The sequence below is a fragment of the Eublepharis macularius genome, chromosome 15 (genome assembly GCF_028583425.1).
Source record: "Eublepharis macularius isolate TG4126 chromosome 15, MPM_Emac_v1.0, whole genome shotgun sequence".
NCBI lineage: Eukaryota > Metazoa > Chordata > Lepidosauria > Squamata > Eublepharidae > Eublepharis > Eublepharis macularius.
In genome coordinates, this window is record NC_072804.1 from 38,384,857 (window position 1) to 38,406,773 (window position 21,917).

Here is a 21,917-nt window from a genome sequence, read left to right on the forward strand (position 1 = left end):
CAGTTACCAGGCTCAGTTCAAGTTTCTAGCTATAACATACAAAGCCCTTTATGGCCTTGGACCAACATATCTGCAGAACGGCCTCTCCCCCTATGCTCCGCCGTGGCCACTTCACTCATCTGAGCAGGGCCTTCGGCAGGTGCCACGCTGCAAATGGACTAAAGCAACAGCTGCCTGTGTAAGTGTATTCTCTGTGGTTTGCTACTGGCTTCAAACTGGTAGATTCTAGGTGTAGTGAGATGGCAGGTAGCTATCTTCCAAGAGTCTGTGTGATGAAAATAAGCATCCGCCCCAAAGATGTCAGTGGTAATGTGTCACCTAGAGAGCCAGTGTGGTGTAGTGGTTAGTGTTGGACTAGGAGCAGGTTCGAATCCAGAGATGGAATGGGAAGCTAAATGGCCCTGGGAAAAAAGGCATTTTAGCCATCCCCTCATCTGATGGATCGAAGGCAGGCAGAGCATCTGATTGGCCAGAGGAAGGCAACGGCTTCCATCTGGCACACTTGCTGGTTGGTCTGCTTCCCAATTGTTGCCTTGGCAGCCACCTGTGACGAGGGCTGAAAGTGACACACGCATGCTTGTGTGATTGCCAAGGCTGATGTTCTTCCTCCAAAGCAACCCTGCTGACATGGCTATTTCCTTCAGCCCTGCCAATGTGAGAGATGGTCCACTGGGAATTTTCCCAGTGACTTTAATGGCTGGTCCATTCTGGTTCGAAACCCCACTCTATCATGGAAGTTTGCTGGGTCACCTTGAACCAGTCGCACACCCTTTGCCTAACCCACCTCATAAGGTTGTTGTGAGGAATAAAACATAAGAGGAGAATGACATAAACCGCTTTGAATCCAGACTGAGTAGTAAGGCACAGTATAAATGGAGTAAATAATAAATCGCCAATAACCCCCTCCCCACTGCTGCTATTGATTGAGATGGTACGATGTAGTTGAGTGTTCACAAAATTCCTAGTATGGTGGAGAGTGGAAGGCCGGTTTGAGGCGGAAATCTCATAGGAAGCTGGGGGGAGGGGCGGGGGGCTGTGTTGGAAGAAGACCTCAGCTGGAGCAGAGAGTACAGCATATGGGTCAAACAGAGAAGGGGGCTGGAGGAAGGTGATGGAAGAGGAATGCATCAATAACCGGCCAGTTTTAGGAATGCCCTGGAAGTAGCCTCATCCTGCATCCCAAAATCAAGCATGCGTCACCCAGCTTTGAGCTCTTGTAGGCAGCTTTCACACAGATAACATACTGTAGCAATCATTTGCAACTGGATTTTTCTGTGTGAAACAGGAAAATCCAGTTGCAACTGATGGCTGTAGTGCATTGATAAAAGCATTATTCAACGTGTGTGAAAGCAGCCATAGAGCTCTGAGCAAACCAACTTACGCTCTGCATTGTTCATCACTGACAGGCCTGGTGAATGCCTCTTGCCTGGCTAGTTTCAGGCAGGATATGACCCATCTCAACCTTGTTTCTGTTAACTCTTCTGCATCTGAGCAATAAAAACTCTTTGAGTTTCTGTGTGTGTCTGAGGGTGGGTGGTGGCAAGCGTTTTATGACTTTTCAGGGCCCCTCTAAGGGCTTCAAAGGGGCTGGGAGGGGGCAGAGACCTTGGCTGCAAGCCAAATAAATTGCCCCTTTTGTCAACTGATGAAAATGTTCCTGCTGGAAGCTGCCACGCAGTACCCTGACCTCTCCCCCAGACCTGCTCATACCCCAATTATTTCTCTACTGCATATGCCCAACGGAGTGGCAGCATGCACAATCACACCATTTTGAAGAATGTATGGCATGCCAGCTCTGCCACAGGATCTCTGACCAGAGCACTTCGGAACTCATTTCCACAAAGTAATGTGGAAGTTCAAAGTCCGAGGGACTGTGTCAGAAGTGACTTGGGGGAAAGGGTCCTGTGTTGTTTCTGAGTGTGTGAGGAGCTTATGTTTGTTCCAGGAGAGAGAGAAAGAAAGTCTGCAATATCTTTTCAATGGAAAGATGCAGCCTTTGGAATCTCTGAATCAGCAACCCGGACAAAAGCACCTTTGAGCATACACAGAGTGCTTTGACTTCTCTGTGTAGCCACAGAGAAGGGGCACAGCTGCCTGGCCAAATGGTTCAAAAACCAAGGTGTGCTTGAACCCCAGCACCTCTCTCACTGTATGGGAAATGCCAATCCTGGCCTCTGTCTTTTCTCTATTTCCTCTCCCTTTGTAAACATTTAAATTGAAAGCTCTTCCCAGTTGGGGACGTTTAGCCTACTTTGTGAAGCATCATAAACAGTAACAACAGCCGTATCATATAACAATAACTGAGAGCTAGTGTGGTGTAGTGGTTTAGAGTGGCAGAGCAGGATCTGTGAGCACCAGGTTCGAACCCCTGCTCTACCAGGGAAGCTCACTGGCTGATCTTGAGGCAGTCACACATTTCTGGTCTGACCTACCCTACAGGGTTGTGAGAATGAAATGGAGGAGTGGAAAATAATGTTAACTGTTTTGGGTCCAAATGGGGGAGAAAGGCAGATTATCAAGGAAATAAAATTAATAATTGTCTCAGGGACTCTAGTAGGGACACCACATTAGTTCATGGTACCGGGGGCTGGCGGGGCTGGCCAGAAGCCACAGAGAAAGGGGAGATTTCAGCAGAAGATTTCTAATGCATAGTGCACCGCCTCAACCATGACAAGATTTGATATACTTGTTTTGAAGTTGTGCAAATTTTGAATCTTCTTAGCCAAGGACCACAGAGCATACCTCCAATACTGCACTGCCTCTTCCTCGAGCTCTGCTTGCTTTTCTGTACCCCTTTTGGCCTTGTTTCCTGCACCCCCTTCCCTCCAGGAATCCTTTTGGGCTTGGGCTCCTTTACACCTGCCAGTCTCCAGGAGGTAGCTGGAGATCTCCTGGAATTACAACTGATCTCCAGGTCATAGAGATCAGTTCCAGTGGTGAACATGGCTGCTTTACGAGGGTGGACTCTATGGCATTATACCCCCTGATGTCCCTCCCTTTCCCAAACCCTGCCCTGTCCGGGCTGCACCCTCCAAATCTTCAGGAGTTTCACAACCTGGAATTGGCAACCCTATTCCTCCTGCTACCACTAGGCCACAGCAACCTCTCTGGGTCAAGCAAGTCCACTGGGCCTCCTTGCTTGGCTTGCTGTAATTTGGCTGGGCCAGGAACTCGTCTCACCTGCTTGCCTGGCCTGGGGCCATCCCTCTTTTGCGTGCGCACCAGGCCTGTCACGACGGGCCTTGCCCTCCCTGCTTCATAGAGGGAGTGTCTGGCTTTCTTCTCTCACTTTGTCCAGGAAAGCACAGTGCCAGTGGGATATATGCAGAGGGAGGCAGTAAGAAGCTGAGGATTCAGCCGCCATGGGTATGTAGCGGGGCTCTCCTCCTCTGGGCCACCTTTGAGCTGGGGATGGCTCTGGAATCGCTCACTGCGTTATCACACCAAGTTTTGGCTGTGGAAACTGCAGTATGTGCTGCCTTATCTTACATGTTGCCCAGCCACAGAAAACGGAAGGTTGCTTTTCTCAGTAAGTTGGTGGTAGCCTCTTGCCTCTGCCACAAATGCTCCAGGCAGCCTTTGGGATGCTGTGCTCTCAGCCCCAGCCCTTTCTGGCAAGTGGGGAGAGCAGTGGTCTACCCTACAAGGCTGTTGTGTGGTGGAACTAATATATGCAGAAGCATGCAGAGAACTTAGGAAGGCGCTGTAGAAATGCCAGGCAATATTACTGAGGAGAATTTTGGCTGACAACTTTGGTTCTAGGAACCAAAGCAAAATAGGTTTGTTAGTGAAGTTATTTGGTAAATAAGTTTGTTAGTCAAAGGATGTGACAACTAATATACGTGTGTGTCTAGATATCTATAAATAGTTTGTGAGCTTCCTAACATGGAGGAGCACCTTTGAGTGGGAACAACTTCCTTTCCCCCAAGCTAACAAAGCGTGCTTGCAGAGTAGTAGAGCACCTAGTCCTTGTGTCCTCAGTAGGGTTGCTAAATCCAAGTGGGGAAGGAAATACCTGGAGATTTTGGGGGTAAAGCCTGGAAAGTGCAGGGTTTGGGGAGGGAAGGGACCTCAGCATGGTATAATGCCATAGAGGCCACTCTCCAAAGCAGCCATTTTCTCCAGGTGAACTGATCTTTGTAACCTGGAGATCAGTTGTAATTCCAGAAGATCTCCAGCCACCACCTGGAGGCTGGAAACCCTAGTCCTCAGTCAATGGCTGGAGTGGAGCAGACTCCCACAAGGTGAAGGGGCTGTGAAGGGGCAGCCACTACTCATATCTCCATTCTCCCAGAGGTTCTAGTCTTGGTTGACTTTGAGGGCCTGCTGAGCGACGAGTTGAAGATCGCTGCCGGCGACATCATCCAGAAGGTGCAACCGGGCCCCGAAGAGGGATGGCTGCAGGGCGAATTGGGGGGCAAGACAGGTCTTTTCCCTCAGCATTTTGTGCAGGTGAGCGAGACTTGGGCCAAGATGGTGTTTTTAAAGGTGTCTTATGTGCTCTTTCAGGGCAGATTGTGGGTTTGGGGGGTGGGCAGAGAGTTCTCAGGGCTCCCTCCCTTCCTCTGCCAGGCACTCACGCCCCGTTTCGTCCCCCACACCTAAATGCCTCCCATCTGCTTGTGCATCACAAGCTCTCTCACTGCCCATATTCGCAGCTGCCTGCACTGGGCACTGGGCACTGCATGCAGAAGGAGCATAGGTGGCAGAGGAAGTGGGCAGGGGGTCCTGGCAGCAGTGGGCTCTGCCAAGAACCCAGGGGTCCAGCAGCTGCCCCACCTCAGGGTCTGTTGATATTGGCGCTGTGCGCTTTTGAAAAAGTGAAGTGTGTTTGCAAATGGCCTTTTACCATTTGGGAGGAGGGATGGCACTTCATGGATTTCCGGTCAGCGGCCTTTTCAAAGGCATATTGTGCATAAAGCTCCTTTGTCACCCTTCAGGGCAAGGAATGTGACCAAAAGCGTCTCTGCACATGTACACTCTATTCATCACTGGGCAAACAAGCAGCCCCTGCACATACCTGGGGTTATTTCGTTTGTTTATTTACTTCATTTTTAACCATCCCTCCACCTGCCTCCACATGGTGGGGTCTCAAATTAGCTTACATCCTTTTCCTCTCCTCCACTCTATTCTCACAACAACCCTGCAAGGAAGGTTAGGATGACTAGCCCAATAGCACTCTAACAAGCTTCCACAGCAGAGCAGGGATCCAGCCCCTAGCCCAACACTCTAGCCGCTGCACCATGCTGTGCCCCTCTGGTAAGGACTTGCCTTCCGAAGAGAAGCTCTGCCTGTCCTTCCCCCACACCCGCACTTTCACCTTAAAACTTGCTTTTACTACTCCCTTCCGCCCTAAAAGGCACCCAACTGGACATTTGCCTTTGGCTGGGAGTTTCTGGGCACGGGATGCAAATGAGTTCCTGAGTAAAGCTGCATTTTGTTTGAATAATGGCTGGCAGGAAAGCTGCATGGAGCCGGGCAAGAACTTGGTGGTGCCCATTCTGCACCCACCCTTCTGCAAATGTTTGCCTACGGCTTGCTCAACCCCTGGGAAGGCTGCTCTAGAGTTGCCAACTCCGAGATGGGAAATACCTGGAGGTTTGGGAGGTAGAGCCTGGGGAGGGGAGAGTTTGGGGATGGGAGGGAACTCAGAGCGGTGTAATAGCTTAGAATATACTTCCCAAAGCTGCCGTTTTCTTCCAGGGATCTAATCTTTGCTGTCTGGAGATCAGTTGTAATTCTGAGAGATCTCCAGGTCCCACCTGGGGGTTGTCAACCCTATTGATCAGGTGGGGGTGTGAGCGGGGCTGGGTCCAAATGGGGCTATGAATGGGCACGTGCCAGGCCAGGCCTGCACAAGACCCCAGCATGGAGGTGCATGTTGTTGCCCTGACTGTTAGCGCTCTGCAGCTGGCTGGGTGGGCAAAGAAGTCTGAAGGGCTCCTTCCTTGCTTCTCTTGAGGGCCGGTTCAAGGTACTTGGTTGCTCCCAGTCGAGAGACAATGATTCAGCCAAAAGCAGCTGTTTAAGTCCACAGGTGGAATCTGAACCCACTTTTAGCTCAGTGTTTCCATATTGACACCCATCTGAAGAATCTCAACCTAATTTTTTTCTTAATTAAAAAAAAATCTGTTATGGCTGAAAACACTAGTAGCTCAAAAAGTTATTTTTGAATGGATCTGACATGACTACTATCAATGTGATCTGTGATTTTGTGAGATTATTTTTGTTAGTACATCATTCATTCATTCATTGTTGTGTCCTGCCTTTCTCTGCAATGGGGGCCCAAAGTGGCTCACATCGTTCTCCTCTCCTCCCATTTTATTTTCACAACAACCCTGTGAGGTGGGTTAGGCTGAGAATGTGTGACTGGCCCAAGATCTCCCAGCGAGCTTCCCCAAAATGGGGATTTGAACCCTGGGCCTCCCAGATCCTAGTCCAACACTCTTACCAGTACACCACACTAGTACATGCTTGTTGTCACTTTGAACTACAATTCCCAAGGTCCCTGCAGAAGAAAGCGGACCCCTAAGTATTGCTCAGTTCTTGCTTTGCAGTTTAGACTTGCCTCCAAGGGGGAGTGGCTTTGAGGCCACACCCACAGTCTCACCTTTAAATTTGGCATCCTTGACCATGCTCCTTTTGGGTTCTTCCTGCTTCCCAGAATGGCTGTTCTGGCTCGGAGGCGGGGTTTTCTTCGCCAGGTAAAGATGGGAATTGTATAGGGGAAGGCTTGGATGCTTTCCTGCCCTTTCTCTTGCCTTCGGTGGCTTCTGTGGAGTCGCAGCTCTCTCTGGCCCTTTGAATTCAGCTGAAGAGGCAGCTGCCAAGACTCAGGGACTTCATTTCCCCAGGAGAGTTACTGCCACCCTCCACTTTGTTTCCTGAATAGAAGAGGGAGATTGAGGATTCCTGGGCTATTTCTTCTTTCCTCTAGGGAATTCGAAAGGTGATGGTGTCACCCAGGGCTTTTTTTCTGGGAAAAGAGGTGGTGGAACTCAGGACTGCACAGTGACGTCACTTTGGGTCAGCTGGAACAAGGGGGGAGTTTTTAAAAGTTTAAATCGCCCTTGGCGAAAATGGTCACATGGCCAGTGGTCCTACCCCCTGATCTCCGGACAGAGGGGAGTTTAGAATGCTCTCTGCACCACTCAGCAATCTAAACTGCCCTCTGTCTGGAGATCAGGGGTGGGGCCACCGGCCATGTGACCATTTTCAAGAGGTGCCAGAACTCCGTTCCACCGTGTTCCTGCTGGAAAAAAGCCCTGGTGTCACCTAAGAGCCCTGGATGGTCTTGGAGTGAAATGGCACTTGCTGTGTTAAAATGGAGCCTGAGTTCTTCTTCCAAAAGGGGGAGCTGTTGGACTGGCCCATGGCTCCAGAGAGCAAAAGTGTTGTGTACTTGTAAGGAGGACTGGCTGTGCAACGGCTATGCAGCACTTTTCTCCCTTTCCTTGATTTCTTGTGCCTGCGTCCTGTGATCTTGTGTACAGCACACCAGTTCTAGCATGCTAGTCTGGTCAGGGGAATGAAAGGGTGGTGGTGGTCTGGCTGTGAGAGAGGAAAGAGGGTAGGAGAAGTGTCGTTCCCTCTAAGCCTCACCTCTTGATCTGCTGGGAAGTGGTGGGTCTCTTATTCCCCCACTAACACCACCCTGCACACACTGCATTTGCTTCTGTGTCATAGTGCAGCGATTCCGGGGCTCACTTGGGACTGGAAATCCAGAGGGAATTTTAGGTGGGGTAGTTTTTTCCCCTCTGCCTTGCAATAAGCAGCCGCCTCTGCTGAAACTCCCTCCTCCCCCTGGCGGTCCTCCTTGGTGTCTAGTCTTGTCCACTAGCTAGATTTCTCAAGACAGCTTACAACTTATTCAAAACTAATGCAAAGTGAAACTGCAATCAAAGAAAGGTAAAATAAACCAAGCAGCAAGTTAAAGCAGGTGTAAAATTAATTGCTTTCTGCCAAAGCACAGTGAGCAACCAAATTCTTGCTTGGTGATCATTGGTGCTGGCACTGGGCGAGCAGACTGGGAGGGAGTGCCACAGAAGAGGTGCCAGCCGCTGCAGGAATGGCCTCTCTTGCCCTTAGAAGCTGGGGGGGGGCATCCAGATAAGCTGTGGGGCCAGACTCCCTCCTTCCTTTCTCAGATCCGCTTTGCTCTTAGTCCCCTGTGCTTTTGTTTTCTGCCCCAGGAAATCCCAGCAAGTCTCCGAGCGGATGGTTCCCAGCGGTGTCCCCGATCTGTCCGCAGCGGTAAGGGGGGGGGGTGCTACCTTCTACCTTGCAGCTTCAAAGGAAGAGCATTTGGGGACAAAATGCCTTGGGAAGTGACCACAAGGAATAGAAATTGTTTAAAAGCATGAAACCCATCTGAAGGTGCTGTGAATTTCTCTGAAGGCCTTTGGGACTGGGGTCATATGAGGGTGATGTTTCTTCCTGGGAGAATCTGGAGCTTCTTCCCTGAGCTACAATCTCTGAGTTTCCAGTCTTGGGGGCTATAGTAGCTGTAGCGGCTGAAGCCCAATTCGGCAGGTGACTCCGCAGAAAAATGGAATGTGCACCCCGAGATGTCCTTTTTTCAAACTCCATTGCAATGCCTTGTGCTCAGCGCTTCCAGCTCATCCCCATATCTTCAGGGAATCAAGGCACTTCCTGCCACAATCTATCTAACTCAGACACACACCTGGTGGATTTGGGCCTAGGGACGGGGGTGGTGGTGGTCTGCGTCCCCTTCCTGTTGGGGAGGGGATTGCTGCCTTCTATTCCCTCTGATGCAGGCACCTTCTGTGTTTGTCCCTTCTGTAGTCCATGCTGTGAAAAAGCCGCCCCTGCTGAAGCAGCGCTGGTGCCAAGTCACCTTCCCTTACACCCCCGCCAAAGAAGATGAGCTGGCATTGTGTCCTGGAGAGCTGGTGCAAATCTTGGAGGAGGTGAGGCAGGGCTGGGGTGGGGTGGGGGAGCAAGTTAAAATCCTGCTCCACCTCCACCTGCAGTGAGTGAAGGCACTGCACTGGAAACAGAGGTAGAGGTGTGGAGAGAGGTATCCCGCAGGGCATTTGGGTTGCCAGCCGAGCCCAGGATTTTATCCTTCTGACCCTCCTCCCTTCGTGGGTTCCAAAAGTGGATCTTTCTCACCAAGAGGTCCAAGGTTGGCCTGGAGAGGCTGGGTCTGCATCAGCTCACAATCCCACCTCCAGCCCACAAAAGACAGAGCCTCCTTCAAACAGCAGGGCAACGCTCTTGCCAGAGGCCCCCTCTCCAATTCTCACATTAACTTCTGCACTCCCCAGCCCCCAGTCTTAGAGCTGGGCTCTTCTATGGAATGTGTCGTGGCCGAGACGCCCCCCCCCATGGGATTTGTGCAATGCATTGGGTCACTTCAAGCATCTAATGGGAGGGGCCATTTCCCATGCCTGCATGGTGGTAGAAACTGCCATTGTTGCAGCCAACTGGTGGCGGCTCCATAGGGTTCATAAGGCAGGAGATGAACAGTGGGGGGTTGCCATTGTGTAGCAGCAGGGGAGTTCTTTGGAGGTTTCTCAGCTGAGTGCTAGGGATGGCTCTGCTTAGCTTCTGAGACCTGACAAGATCAGGCTAGCCTGGGCCATCCAGGCTAGGGCAACTTGGATGGCCCCATATCTAGCCCCATATGTGCAGGGTGTTTTATCTTTCAACAGAGCCAGGACTCTTAGGAGTCTCCACGACCAGCTTACTTCCTTCAGGACTTCCCCAGCATATCCTAGGAATTGTTACTTGCCCTGTGTGTGTGGAGGGCTGATTCTAAGTCTTAGGTTGCCCCAGAGTCCGCTGGGAGACTATGCAATGGCTTGTCTTTCCCTTCATCACAGATTGAGGATGGCTGGTGGCTGGGCAAGAAGAGCGGGCAGTTGGGTGCCTTCCCTTCCAACTTTGTGCAAGAACTGGGCACCGTCTCTCCAGGTGGGAAATGCAGGCATGGGGCAAGAGGGAGGGTCATACTTGGGCAGGGGGGCATGGTCTGGTGGAGAAGCTGTGGGGGCAGCCCTTGAGTGCTTACTCTCTCTCTTGTCCCCCTGCAACTTTGTCAATGGCAGAACCAATTTTCCCAGACTCCAAAGCAGGGGCAGCGAAACAGCGGCCCAAAATGACAGATGAGACATTCTTGTTCAGTGAGGCTGAGGCTGGGAAGGTGAGTGGAGGTGGGTGCAGGGAGACCTTTGAAGAGGAACAGAAGGAGGCTGGCTTGCTCAGGCCCCCTGGTACCCACTCTGGGAGCTGTTTCATTGCTGGGTGACATCCATGCAGGTCTGCTGCCCTCTGCAGGGGGAGGCCAGCACCTGCGTGCTCTGCTGTTTCTAGCATCCTTCCATGGGATGTCCTGATTAACATGGGCAACCTTCTTGTCTCTTTCCTCCTGCACTGCCCGGTTTTTGCTGCAGCTGGAGACGGTGATGGAGAAGTCTGTTCCCTGCATCCCGAAGGCCCAGACTCCCCAAACCTGTGAGTGAGGGCTGGAAATTCCCCATGTGTTGTTGAGCGGACTATGTTCAGGGGAACTGTTGCCTTCTGGAGTTGGGAAAAGGAAACAAGGCAGCGTCCCCTTTTCTATACTGAGCCAAGGCCTCTTTTTGGACTGTCCTACAGGGGAAGAAAGACAGCAGGGACAAAATCAGATTCAGGGTTGCTATGCCTGGAATCTTAGGGGGGGGAGGGGATAGCAGTTTGCAAACAGTTGGGAAAGGGGAGGTAACTATTTACAGGACTGTATCTGGAATGAGACTCTTGGGGCTGAGGGTCACTGCTGTGAACTCCTGAGAAGCCTGGATTTCTGGAGTCTAGCATCTGGTGGGCTCGGGTGGTGATGTGCCCTTTGCCCTTCTCCAGCTGCTGCTGACGTGCCTCAGTATTGCCGAGTCATGTTTGATTATGAACCAGAGCACGAAGATGAGCTGCCACTCAAGAAGGGTGACTTGGTTCTCTTGCTGAGCAAGGTGAGCGTTGGGGAGGCCCTGGGCAGGGGTGATGGGCGGCTTCCTTTAGGGTGGTACGAACTCTCCACAAAGACCTAGAGCCGCATCCTAGCTCAGAGTTTAAAGAAAATTAAGGAAGCATCAGATGTAGGAAGCAACAGCTGTTCCACCCAGGGAGAGATGGAATCTCAGTTATTTAGTAAAAGTAGTGGTTATTGTTTAAAAAAGAGACTCAAGCCAGCTCGAATGCTTCATAGTGGTGTGATGCTCTGCACATGCCTTGGAGTGTCATCCCTGTTCAACTAGAGGAGTTGAAGGGGGGAGGTCTCTGGATCCTCCCACTAATTAAATGAAGAGCAGCTGGGGGGGGGCACTGGGTTCGAGCCAGGGAGGCTTAGCAGTTTTCCCTCTCCACCCACTCACCAAATAACTCCATCCCCACAAGCTGCCATTGTCTCGGGAGGGGAGAGCATGCAGTTCAAGGGAGGGGGAAGGTGAAGAGCTGTGCTTCCCCCCCCCCAACTGGTCTCTTGTTACTATGATTTTATGACAAATGAGCTCAGGGGGTCCAATCTTGGATCCTTCAGTGCCTGATCCGGTTAAGACCTAAGGCCTGAGGTTCACTTGGTGCCACTTGAACTTGGTCCCCAGTTCCCACATTTGCAGAGTGGGAAAAGAGAGGGACAGATATTTGCAGTGGACCAGGAAAGGGTTTGTGTATTTGTGTGCACATGCATTTTTGCACACACTTGTACTCTGGGAGGAGAGTCTGGCTTCTAGCTTACAGGTAACAAAGCCCTTCAGCCTCAAGTTCCAATAGGACGAAGCAACGTTCCCTGGTAAATCCTGTGCTGGGGACTGGGGAATGAGATGGCAGGTCCTTGGGACCCTTTCACGGAGAGCGCTGGTCCCGGCTTGGCCAGAGCTAATGGTTTCCCTGTTTCTTTTGCAGGACACTGTGGATGTGGGTTGGTGGGAAGGGCAGATCCACGGCAAGAGGGGCCTCTTTCCCGACAACTTTGTCATGCTTTTGACTCAAGTGAAACCAGGGGTGAGACGGCTGCGTTCTGTCCTTTGGGCCGGGGTAACGTATCAGAGCAAGTGGGCTGTTTTGCCACAGGAGCGGAGAAGGGCTGTTCAAAACTGCAGTCTGGGAATAGTCCACAGGGTACTTGCCTGGCAGGTGGCCCAAGTCCCACCTTCCATAAATTCTCCTTAACATCTCAACTGTGGCAGGCAGGCAGGCAGGGAGTGGCGACTCTGCTGTTGTGCTTCCCAAAGTGTCTTTGAAGGCCAGGCCTAGAACGGCAGAAAGCGGAGGTCTGTTGCGGGTTCTGTCCCTCCATTGATTTGGGCTGGCTGTACTCCTTGCCGGCGTCTAAATGGTGCAAAAGTGAAATCTGCACAGCCCGCCCTGTGCTGCTGCCCAGGGTGATTCAGGAGTCCCTTTCTTTGGTCACCTGGCTCTTGTCTTTCTGTAGATCAAATCTCAAGTGCCAGTCAGGAGCAAAGACTCTGGTGAGTAGAAGACCTGAAATAGCATATTCATAATTTGGCTTGTAGAAGACTAAGGCTGAAGTGTAAATTCCATAAATATGCCAAATACTGCAACCTTTTAAATACCTGTTTTAAAGCCACCAAGTCAACAAAGAAGGTCTTCCAAGTCAGCAAAGTGGACGAGAGACAACTTGGAAACCACAAAGGTGAGCCTGGGCTTTGTGCAGGGGGGGAAAGTGCCTTTTGCCCTCTGCTGACTTGAGGGGAGGCCCTTGCCTAGCCAAACCAGCCTTTGCATCTTCTCTCTGCCGTGAGTCAGTTCATGTTTGCTTGTGGATTGAAGGGAGCAATGGTGTGTCTCTTGGCCTATAGGCAAGAAGTTGTATGGGGCCTTTGAGTCCTCCCAGAGCTAAGGGGGGAATGTTTCAGAGATTGTTGACCTCCTGAAGTGCAGGAGTCTGCATGCAGCATATCTCTGATCTGTTCAACTCCCTCTTTAACAACAGGTACAAAATGTGGGTTCACAAGGTAGTTTTGGGCTGGCTGCTGTATCTCCCTGCTGCTGGGTCAAATAAGGAGTCCGCTTTGCAGTGGTTTTCCTGAGTTTTAAAATCAGCAACAGACCTAATAGCTTTTTGAACATAAAGTCCAGTCTCGATGGGAGGAGATGTGCAGTTGCAGCTGCTCTTCTCTCCTGTGGATGGTCCTCAGTTGTCCGCTCATGTCTTGCAGATGCAAAGGAACAAAAGAAAATGGACACCCCCAAGCTGAATCCTCCTGTCAAGAAGGGAGCGCCCACTCCTCCTTTACCTTCAAAGACTCCACCGCTCCCCGTCATGCCACACAAGTAAGATCTGTGCATATGCGGCTGCTGGAAGCTTGAGCTAGAGCTTAGCTCTTGTGCACTCAGTATTGTCCACTCTGATGGGCAGCAGCTCAGTAGAGTGTCAGGAAAAGGAGTCTTTCCCAGTCCTGCTAGCTTGGCAGGGTCTGTACCTTGTACCGTATGCAAGCAAAGTGCATACTCTGTCACTGAGTCGTGGCTTGTCTCGCACTGGAGCTTGGGGTGGGTGGGTGGGTGTTTGGTGTCCCTCCTTTCCTTATTATACTGTAATTGGTCTCATCCTCACCCCAAGCATTACCTACATCTGAGACAGAATGGAGTTATTTTGGACTCTAAAAAAAAATCGCTTCCCTTTAAAAAGCAAATGTACGGCGGGGCTAGACTATTTCTTTGTGCTAGTTCTTTGCTTGAAGGGAGCCATCCTCTGGCCTAAGTGAAAATGGAAGAAAGCAAAAAAATTTTTTTGCAGCCAAATTGACTTGCTTCTCCAGTAATAATTCTGGATCCAGTATAACCCCTAGGCTCGATGGAGTCAGCGAGGGTCAGCTGTACGCCATCAAATGTGGGAAGCACAGTGTCCTTCCAGTCTTCAGCTTTTCCACCTTCATCTTCTCAGAATGTAGTTATTTGGATATCACCCCTCGCAACAATCTCTTTCTGGGCTTGAACTAGGCATTCAAATACATGGGCAGGAGAGGACAGAGGGCTGCCCCAGCCACTGGTTGACTTGAACTTGGGTAGATCTATTGGGCATTTATTTTGGTGTGTGTTGTGGGAGAGCTCACAATTTTATTGGTGGTTATGGAGATGGCCAAATGAATCCCTCCAGTCCTTGTTTATGATTCTTGCAGATCCTCAAGCTTTCCCATTTCCTGCACGCCAGCTCCTGTGGGGAAAAGCAAGGCTAGTGAAGTGGGTGAGTGCTGCCCAAGTCAAAGGGGAGCCCCTGGTCCGGGGTCAGGCGCGGCATCTCTTGGGGCTACTTTCTGATGTGTTGAGAGGGGGTACTGAGAGGAGGTTGGTCAGGTGTTCCTTTGACAATTGTGACATTGCTGTCTCTCTGCAGAAATGACTCCTTTCGATGCTCTCCTTTTCCCCAATGCCAAACTGAGCCACCCAACAGCAGACCGCCCCAAAATGCCGGGGAAGAGGCCTCCCAGCCAGCCAACTGCTGGCTTAGTGGTAGGTACCCTCCGTTTTAAGTAGCCCAAAGTAGTAGGCAGGAGTTATAAGATGGAGCATCTGTGATTCTTTCTGAGGAAGTTAGGATGCAGGAATTGTTGGGCTGGTGCCATTGGGGATGGTGCCAATTCTCTATGCCTTCAGGAGGAGAAAGGGTTAATCCGTCCACATCCATCCCTCCAGCTGTGCAGAAAAGGCAAAAGATTCCCTGAGCTGGGAGAAATCACTACTGAGCATGGGGGACGCGGTTGCTTAAACAGCTTTTCCTTCTGCTGCAGCTTCTCACCAAAGGGATTATATAAAGCCCTCCCCACCCAGAGGGCAGGGGCTGCTGAAAGACGGGGGGGGGGGGGGGCTGGTCAGGGCTAGGAGCCAAATGACAGGGGATGCTGGAACTTCATCACAGCAGGTCCATGTGTGTGATTTGGCTCTGACAAGACCTTCTCCCCTGCACAACTTTCCTGATTTTGAAAATGCCTTTCCTGGGCAGTTTTAATGCCTGGAAAGAAAAGCAGGTACCTAGATCGCACCTGTTACTTTTCCCTCCCCAGGGCTTTTTTTCTGGGAAAAGAGGTGGTGAAACTCAGTGGGTTGCTCTCAGAGAAAATGGTCACATGGCTGGTGGCCCCGCCCCCTGATCTCCAGACAGAGGGGAGTTTAGATTGCCCACGGAGGGCAATCTAAACTCCCCTCTGTCTGGAGATCAGGGGGTGGGGCCACCAGCCATGTGACCATTTTCAAGACGTTCCGGAACTGCATTCCACCGCGTTCCAGCTGAAAAAAAGCCCTGTCCCTCCCAGAGTTCATCTTTCATTATAGACAGGTCTGCGTAACAGTAAGTGGAGGTTCCATGGTTGCTTCTGTGAATGCAGACTGGTATCGGAGCTTCCACACAGGTGTTTTCTGTGCATTTTCCTGCCAACTAGTTCTTGTGGCTGCCATTTTCCCCAGGGCTTAAAAATATATTGTGTTTATTTATAAAGTTATACTCCACTTTTCTGCCCTCATAAGGGCCACCAAGGCAGCTAACAAATTAAAAACATACATAAAATAATCATGTCGGAAAGAACATGAAGACCAAAACACATCATGAAAACAACTAAAACCAGAGCAAAAATAAATTTTATTCAAAAACAACTTACGGCAAGAAGGAAGGATCACTAAGGTAATGCCGAATGAAAAACTTCACCTGCGAGCAGAAGAAGACAACTTCTGTTGGTCGGGCAAGTATCCCTAAAGAAAGAATTCCAGTTTGACCAAAAAACCCCAGTAATTGCCACAGTGTTATAGCACTGTCACAATTACTGATTTTTTTTTAAAGCTTTTCTGTTGGTGCAGCAGGAAAAGGGTGCTGCTGTGAGCAGGAGGTTCAGAAATGTGCGATTTCCCATGCTGAGGGCATGATGCGGCGCATGGACTGCATTCTCTCCTAAAATATCAGACAATTAACAGTTTTAAAAAAGAGCACGTGAAGGATAGGCAAAACCGGAGATGAAGATTAGAGCAGGACGTCATGGTTGCTCAGAACAAGAACCACACTCCAGAAACAAAAAGTGAAGGGAAAGACCTCCTTAAATTGGGTCACAGTCATTCCTCCAGGGAATTTTGGGATCGGTAGTCCTGCGAAGCTAGCAGTTCCCAAGCACTTTCGTCCAGGTCCTGTGTAAACAATCCACGGTGCCTTCTAGCCACGATTCATTCACTTTTTTAAAAAAAGGCTGCTTGCACCGCTGATGTTTTGCCCTGGTTTCAGTCTAAACTGGAGCAAGGCTTTTTAGAGTTACCTGCATGATCTCAAAATCATCTATTTTAAGTGTTTTTCTCTGGTTGCTGTGATCATGCCCAAAGATCCCGGTCAAAACACTTCTGCATGCTGTATGGATGAGAAAGGGTGCATTTTTGCAAGGCTTGCCCACATGAGCCCAGTCTCCCTTACTCCAGCTGCATGCAGCCACTGCTCCCCCCACCGCCGCCATTCCCTGTTTCACAGAGAGCTTTTCGGGCTCTTAAAAATGATAATCGGCATATCAGATCCTCTCACGTGGAAGTTTTCTTGCCATTTAGATGCTGAGCTACAGTGTTTTTTCTCCCAGTTTCCTCATGAAGTCAGTTCCCATTTTTTCTCTTTTCATGGCTTCCTCCTCATTCCCCTGTTTTTTCTCAAAACGTCCTTTGATCTGATTTGAGAAAGCACAGAGGACTGACAAAGAACCCATGGAAAAGCAACAAATGGAAAACAACACTGTGAGGAAGTTCCAAGACAAAAACGCTGTAGTTTGGTACCCTACTGCAGGAAAACCTTTGGGATGACCCATCGTTATAACTCAGTGCTATGCGGACAGATTCTTTTTTTAAAGAGAACCTGAGAAGCTCTCTGGTGGCACACGGGGAGGGGGCAGGAGAGGTGGACAAGGAGAGAGTGGGGAAGAAACTCCATTGCTGCTGAAAATCCTCCATATTCCCAGGGGCAACAGAAACAACATGGAAAATCCTTGCCATGTGGATACAGCCCAAAATTTCAGGCAACATCGTTGGCAATTATTGCCATCCAGTGCTTTTTCTGGTATGCACTTTTCTCTTTTTAGCCCTCATTTGTGGTAATATTTCTGACTTAAAGCACCATTCCAGCACCTGTCTGTTCCCTGTGCACTGAGGGTTCCTGTAAGGATTGTGCCTTTCAATGTCCATTCCCTCTTTTTGTGTCTGGCATTTCCGGTTTTCTAGCAGGCTGTCTGGTTCTCTGTGTTCACCAGTGCCAATCTGCTCTTGTTCCCTTTTGAAGCACTCTTGCACATTGTGCGTACTTTGGCAAAGCCAATGGCTCTTTTAACATTTTTAAAATTGTTTTGCAATTGTGCTATTTTGATATAGAGAAAATTGTGACCTTTGGATGGCTACAAAGTAAAACTCAGTGGTAACCCCCTCCCTTCCCAAAGAGGGGAACCAAGAAGTAATAATTAACCCCAGATTCATGACAGCCGTGGCCAGTCCTGGAGAAAGAATTTGCCTGAAATCAGTGGAATATTGAAGGGGACTTATTAGCAGTATCTTGCCCATGGGAGCTGTATTGAGTGCTGTGAGGACCCCATAGTGTTCTTCTGGCAAACAGCAGAAAAACAACCATTTAGCAGCACAAAGTGATAGGACGTTTTGGAGGTCTTTCATTCATAGGGTCGCCATAGGTCAGAGGCGACTTGACGGCACATAACACACAAAGCAGCACAAAATGGCCCCCCTTTTGTGCACTGTGTCCACCCTGCAGTTCCCTGGATTCCTGGAGGTTGGGGAGAGAACCCATGGCCTTTTAAACAGTTTGATCCAAGCACTAAGCAGGGCTGACCCTGTTTAGCTTCTGAGATTTGATGAGATCGGGCTTGCCTAGGCCATCTAGGTTAGGGTAGCAACTCTTCATACTTCTGACTAAACGGGTCACAACAACTCTTGAAGGTGCCACAAGACCCTTTACGTGAGACAACACACTGCCCCTCTGGAATGGGTCGCAATGTTTGTTTATCAGTACCACAGCAGCATTGACTATGTGGGGTAGGGGGAATGAGGTCTTTGGTCAGTGTGCCTCGGTGATTCCTGGCAGTTATAAAAATGTAATGAAGCCCCTGGGGGAAATTCAGATTTTCAGGCTGCCTTTGCAAAAGAGAAAGGAATCTTTCTAAAACTTACTTTTTCCATTTCCCTTCCATCTTCCTCCCTTTTTCTGGATGCCGTCACTTCTCTTGCTCCACCACCATCCTCCAGTGCCTGCCTTGAGGTGGAAACCCTTCTCTGCTGTTGACTGTAAGCAATCTCTCCACCCACTTCTGTAATCTGCAATGTCTTCCTTGTTTCGGTAGGTGAAGGCGCCATCCTTACCTGCCAGAGAGGACTCTCCAGCCCCAGCCAGTGAAATGCCTCAAATGGGGGAACACCCAGTGTTCCTGGAGGATCTCAAGATGGAGCTTGGCTCGCTGAAGACCTTCATGGAGGTGTTGCGTGCTCAGCATCGGTGAGCTGGGCCGCGGGTGGGCAGCTTCTTTCAAGAGAGGAGGACTAAATTCCTTTCAGAGGGGCTGGGAAAGCCCCTCTTTCCCCTTGTCTGCTAAAGTGGTCCATATTGCGATTTGTGTGTTGGCTTCTTTGAAAAAAGCAGTTTGTTGGCCCACACTTAGATTTCTGGGTAGATGGGAAGGAAGCCCCATCCTGCACAATCCAGAAACCAGGAGTTGGTTTTCAACTGGTGGTAGAACCAGACACACCAGTGCCCATCGACAGAATCGCCACATCTTCCATCTTCTGCGCACAGGGACAGCTGATAGCCTTTAGAGAACCAAAGGCAGTTGGAAATCCCTTTCATGTGGCCTCTTCCTGCTTCTGATTCTGCTAAACTGATAAGCAGTGGAATCTTTAAGCTTTGCAGACCCAGGGGCTCAACTTTCAATCCCCAGCTGGCAGTACAGGACCCACAGAGCTGAAAGCACATGACAGAAAGTAACACGAATCAGTCATGTGACAGGAAGAGCCCTGCATCTTCTATAAGGGGAACCCTCTCCACCACTTAGCGGCCTTGCTCTTTTCAGAAAGCATGCAAAGAAAGGCAGGAGAAGAAGTGTGCTTGCTTTCTGTGCATGCACATCAGCCCTAAATACCTCTCCTGGCCAGACTAAGAGCGGAACTACAAGTGACAAAAGGCACAGGTTGGACACTTGTCAGCTTCCCTCAAGTTTTGATGGGAAATGTAGGCATCCTAGTCTTGCAGCTTGGCTCTCTGACTGCTGTCCAGTGGTCTTTTCAACTGTCACTTGTCCAACATTCCGCCAAGCTGCCTACATTTCCCATCAAAACTTGAGGGAAGCTGACAAGTGTCCAATCTGTGCCTTTTGTCACTTGTAGTTCCGCTCTTAGGATCTGTGTAGCTAAGCACTCTGGCATCAGACCCAGGAATTCTTAATAGGGATTGCCCAGTGAGTGTTGCAGGCCTGCGCTCTTCTTGTCTGTGCACCATCTGGAAAAGGGTGGAGTGGGAAGATGCTCCAGGGAGTTGGGATGCTGTAGGGGACACAGCTGGTGTGCCTTTCTTGAACCACTCCTGGCTCTCAGACAATTGTCTGTCTCCAGCTTTAGATGTTGACAGAATGCTGTTGCTTATTTCAAGCATAAAACAGTGTATGCACACACCATGTAAATGTGAAAAAATAACATTTTCAGGTTGTTCCAGTGTTTGTAATTAGATGATGTTGTTTTAAGTGTCTCCTTGGGTGACCCTCTGCTAGGGTTGCCAAGTCCCCAAGGTGTCCTGCCAGGAGGGCTGAGTGTTGCTGGGAACAGCATCCCGAAGAGACATCATTGCACCAGCGGTGGGAGCTCTCCTGTGCTTTCCAAAGGGCCAATTCAGCCTGTTTGGGGCCAGAATTGGCCCCCGCAAAGTGAGGGAACAGTCCCTGCAGCTGATGCAATGACATCACTTCAGAAAGTGATGTCATCGTGCTCCACTGGGAGTGCACCTGCTGTGCACTTGTATGGGTTGCCTGCCAGTGACAGGCAATCACCAGGTGGTTTGCCAGTGATCAGTGGGCAGCTGGGAACCCCCTACCCTTAACTCTTCCTCCAAAATCCCAAGGCTCTAGTGCTTGCTCCTCACTATGTTTTGTCCCTCTGGATCTGTGGGGCTTCATACTAGGGTTGTCAGCTCTAGGTTGGGAAATTTCCTGGTGGTGGAGCCAGGGCAGGACAGGGTGAGGAGGGACCTCAGCAGGCTATAATGCCATGGAGTCCACCCTCCAAAGAAACTGTTTTCTGTAGGGAAATGGATCTCTATGGTCTGGAGATCAGTTGTAATTCCGGGTGACCTCCAGGTTCGACCTGGAGGTTGGCAACCCTAGCCTCATGCATTTTCCTTGCAGGAGAGACATGGAGGAGCTGAAGGAGCAGCTGTGTCAGGAGCAGGCGAAAAGGGCAGCCCTAGAGGTGAGGCATGGCAGATGGGGTGGGTGGGAAGAGTCGCTACTCTGCCCCGCTAGGCTTCAAAAAAGCCATCCTGGAGAGCGCGGTTTCCTGCGTGTGCCTCTAATGGGTTTTGTGAACTCTGCCCTTGCCTCACCCTTGTGTTCCGTTTTTGCAGGCTGAAATTAAGCAGCTGAAGCAGACCCTGGCCCAGGGCTGTAGGAATGTGATCTCTGGGGATGGAGCCCCAGGCTTCGGTGCCACCTCACCAGTGCAGAACCTGTTGCCTGCTGTCTCCACCAAGGACTCTTGAGGGGAGCCACACCATTCTCCCATGGCCTGGAACTGCTGTGGAGGAAAGATCTAGTCAGCCACTCTGTAGAGTCGGGGGCTTTGTTTCCTTCTGTCCTGCTCCCATCAATGTCTTGGGTTCCAGCATGCACTGCAAGGCCCAGTGCCATCACTTCCCCCTGCTTGAACTGTTCCGTTTCAGTTGGGCTTGCAAGGAACTGAGAACACCTATCCTGCCCCCCCGGCATGGCCTGAAGGTGGGGTACAGCTGGGACTTGCTGGCTGGCACTGCCAGGATTGGTTTCACCTGTCCTTTTTTGCTGCCTGAATTCTGCCGCCTCGAGTGAGCATCTCCCACCAGAGCTTGGTCTGTACCCATTCTTGACTGACCAACCAGTAAATTTCACATGGGGAATTGGGAAGGCGGGCCTAGAAGCCATTGTGCACATAGGGCACAGTGACATACAAAACTGGTTTAACTAGTGGCTTTCCTTTTTAGAAGTATGAGAACTTTTACCAGTATGCTTACGGGGGCTGTTGACAGAATCCACATTTTTTGGTGGAAAGCTGTGGTTAAATGACTCTAGACCCTGTTTACTTTAGTGGTCTCCATTCTTCCTTCCAGGCAGCACTTAGTAAAATACCCATTACTGTTGTTTTTAATGGTTACTAATATGGGATGGGGGTGGGGGTTGAAGGATGAAGAAATCTGCCTTTTCCCTGGGCAGCTGCTGCTATGGGGCCAAACGGCAGGAAATTCTTCTGCATAGTCCAATTTCCTCTTAATTTAAAATTAAAATATTTTTATATTGAAACCAGGCTACTCTCCCTTTCATTCATGTAAACAGTCTATAACCCACAAAATATGGATTAATGGGTCAGTTCTCATCCTTCTGGCTGTTTTCCTCCAATACTTTGAATCTTTCAGAGTGAGGCAAATTCACCTGGTTGGAAAGCAGAAGAGGGCAAGAACTGAGCCTCATCCAAACATGTTGCGGGGAGTGGGCTCTTGACAGGGGCTTCTCCTTAGAGGTTCAGAATGGGGGGTGGGATTGACAGGTGTCTGTTTTCAGGTCACAAGCTGATGGTGGAAGAGAGACCAGTGCCTTTTTCACAGCTGCCTGCTGAAGCCAACCTGCTGCTTTTTGCTTGTAGGAAGACAGCACACAAAGATGAGAGGAGAGACAGGGGCTCTTGCTTAACCCCTCTCTTTATTATTT

At 50.1% G+C, this 21,917-nt stretch overlaps 1 protein-coding gene across 2 annotated transcripts; it reads left to right on the forward strand.

Moving 5' to 3' along the window:
• The first annotated feature begins 3,299 nt into the window (after positions 1–3,299).
• Positions 3,300–21,033, forward strand: SH3D21 (SH3 domain containing 21). Of its 2 annotated transcripts, XM_054999980.1 has the most exons (17): positions 3,300–3,366; positions 4,295–4,452; positions 8,193–8,253; positions 8,806–8,930; positions 9,849–9,939; positions 10,074–10,168; positions 10,419–10,479; positions 10,864–10,970; positions 11,902–12,000; positions 12,431–12,467; positions 12,584–12,652; positions 13,179–13,293; positions 14,142–14,206; positions 14,357–14,472; positions 18,321–18,472; positions 20,367–20,430; positions 20,585–21,033. In XM_054999980.1, exons 1-17 carry the CDS (start codon positions 3,363–3,365, stop codon positions 20,717–20,719), a joined length of 1,554 nt encoding a protein of 517 aa, XP_054855955.1. In that variant the 5' UTR covers positions 3,300–3,362; the 3' UTR covers positions 20,720–21,033. The 2 variants fall into 2 exon arrangements, with proteins under 2 accessions (XP_054855955.1, XP_054855956.1); XM_054999981.1 differs by lacking the exon at positions 8,193–8,253.
• Positions 21,034–21,917: the final 884 nt, after the last annotated feature.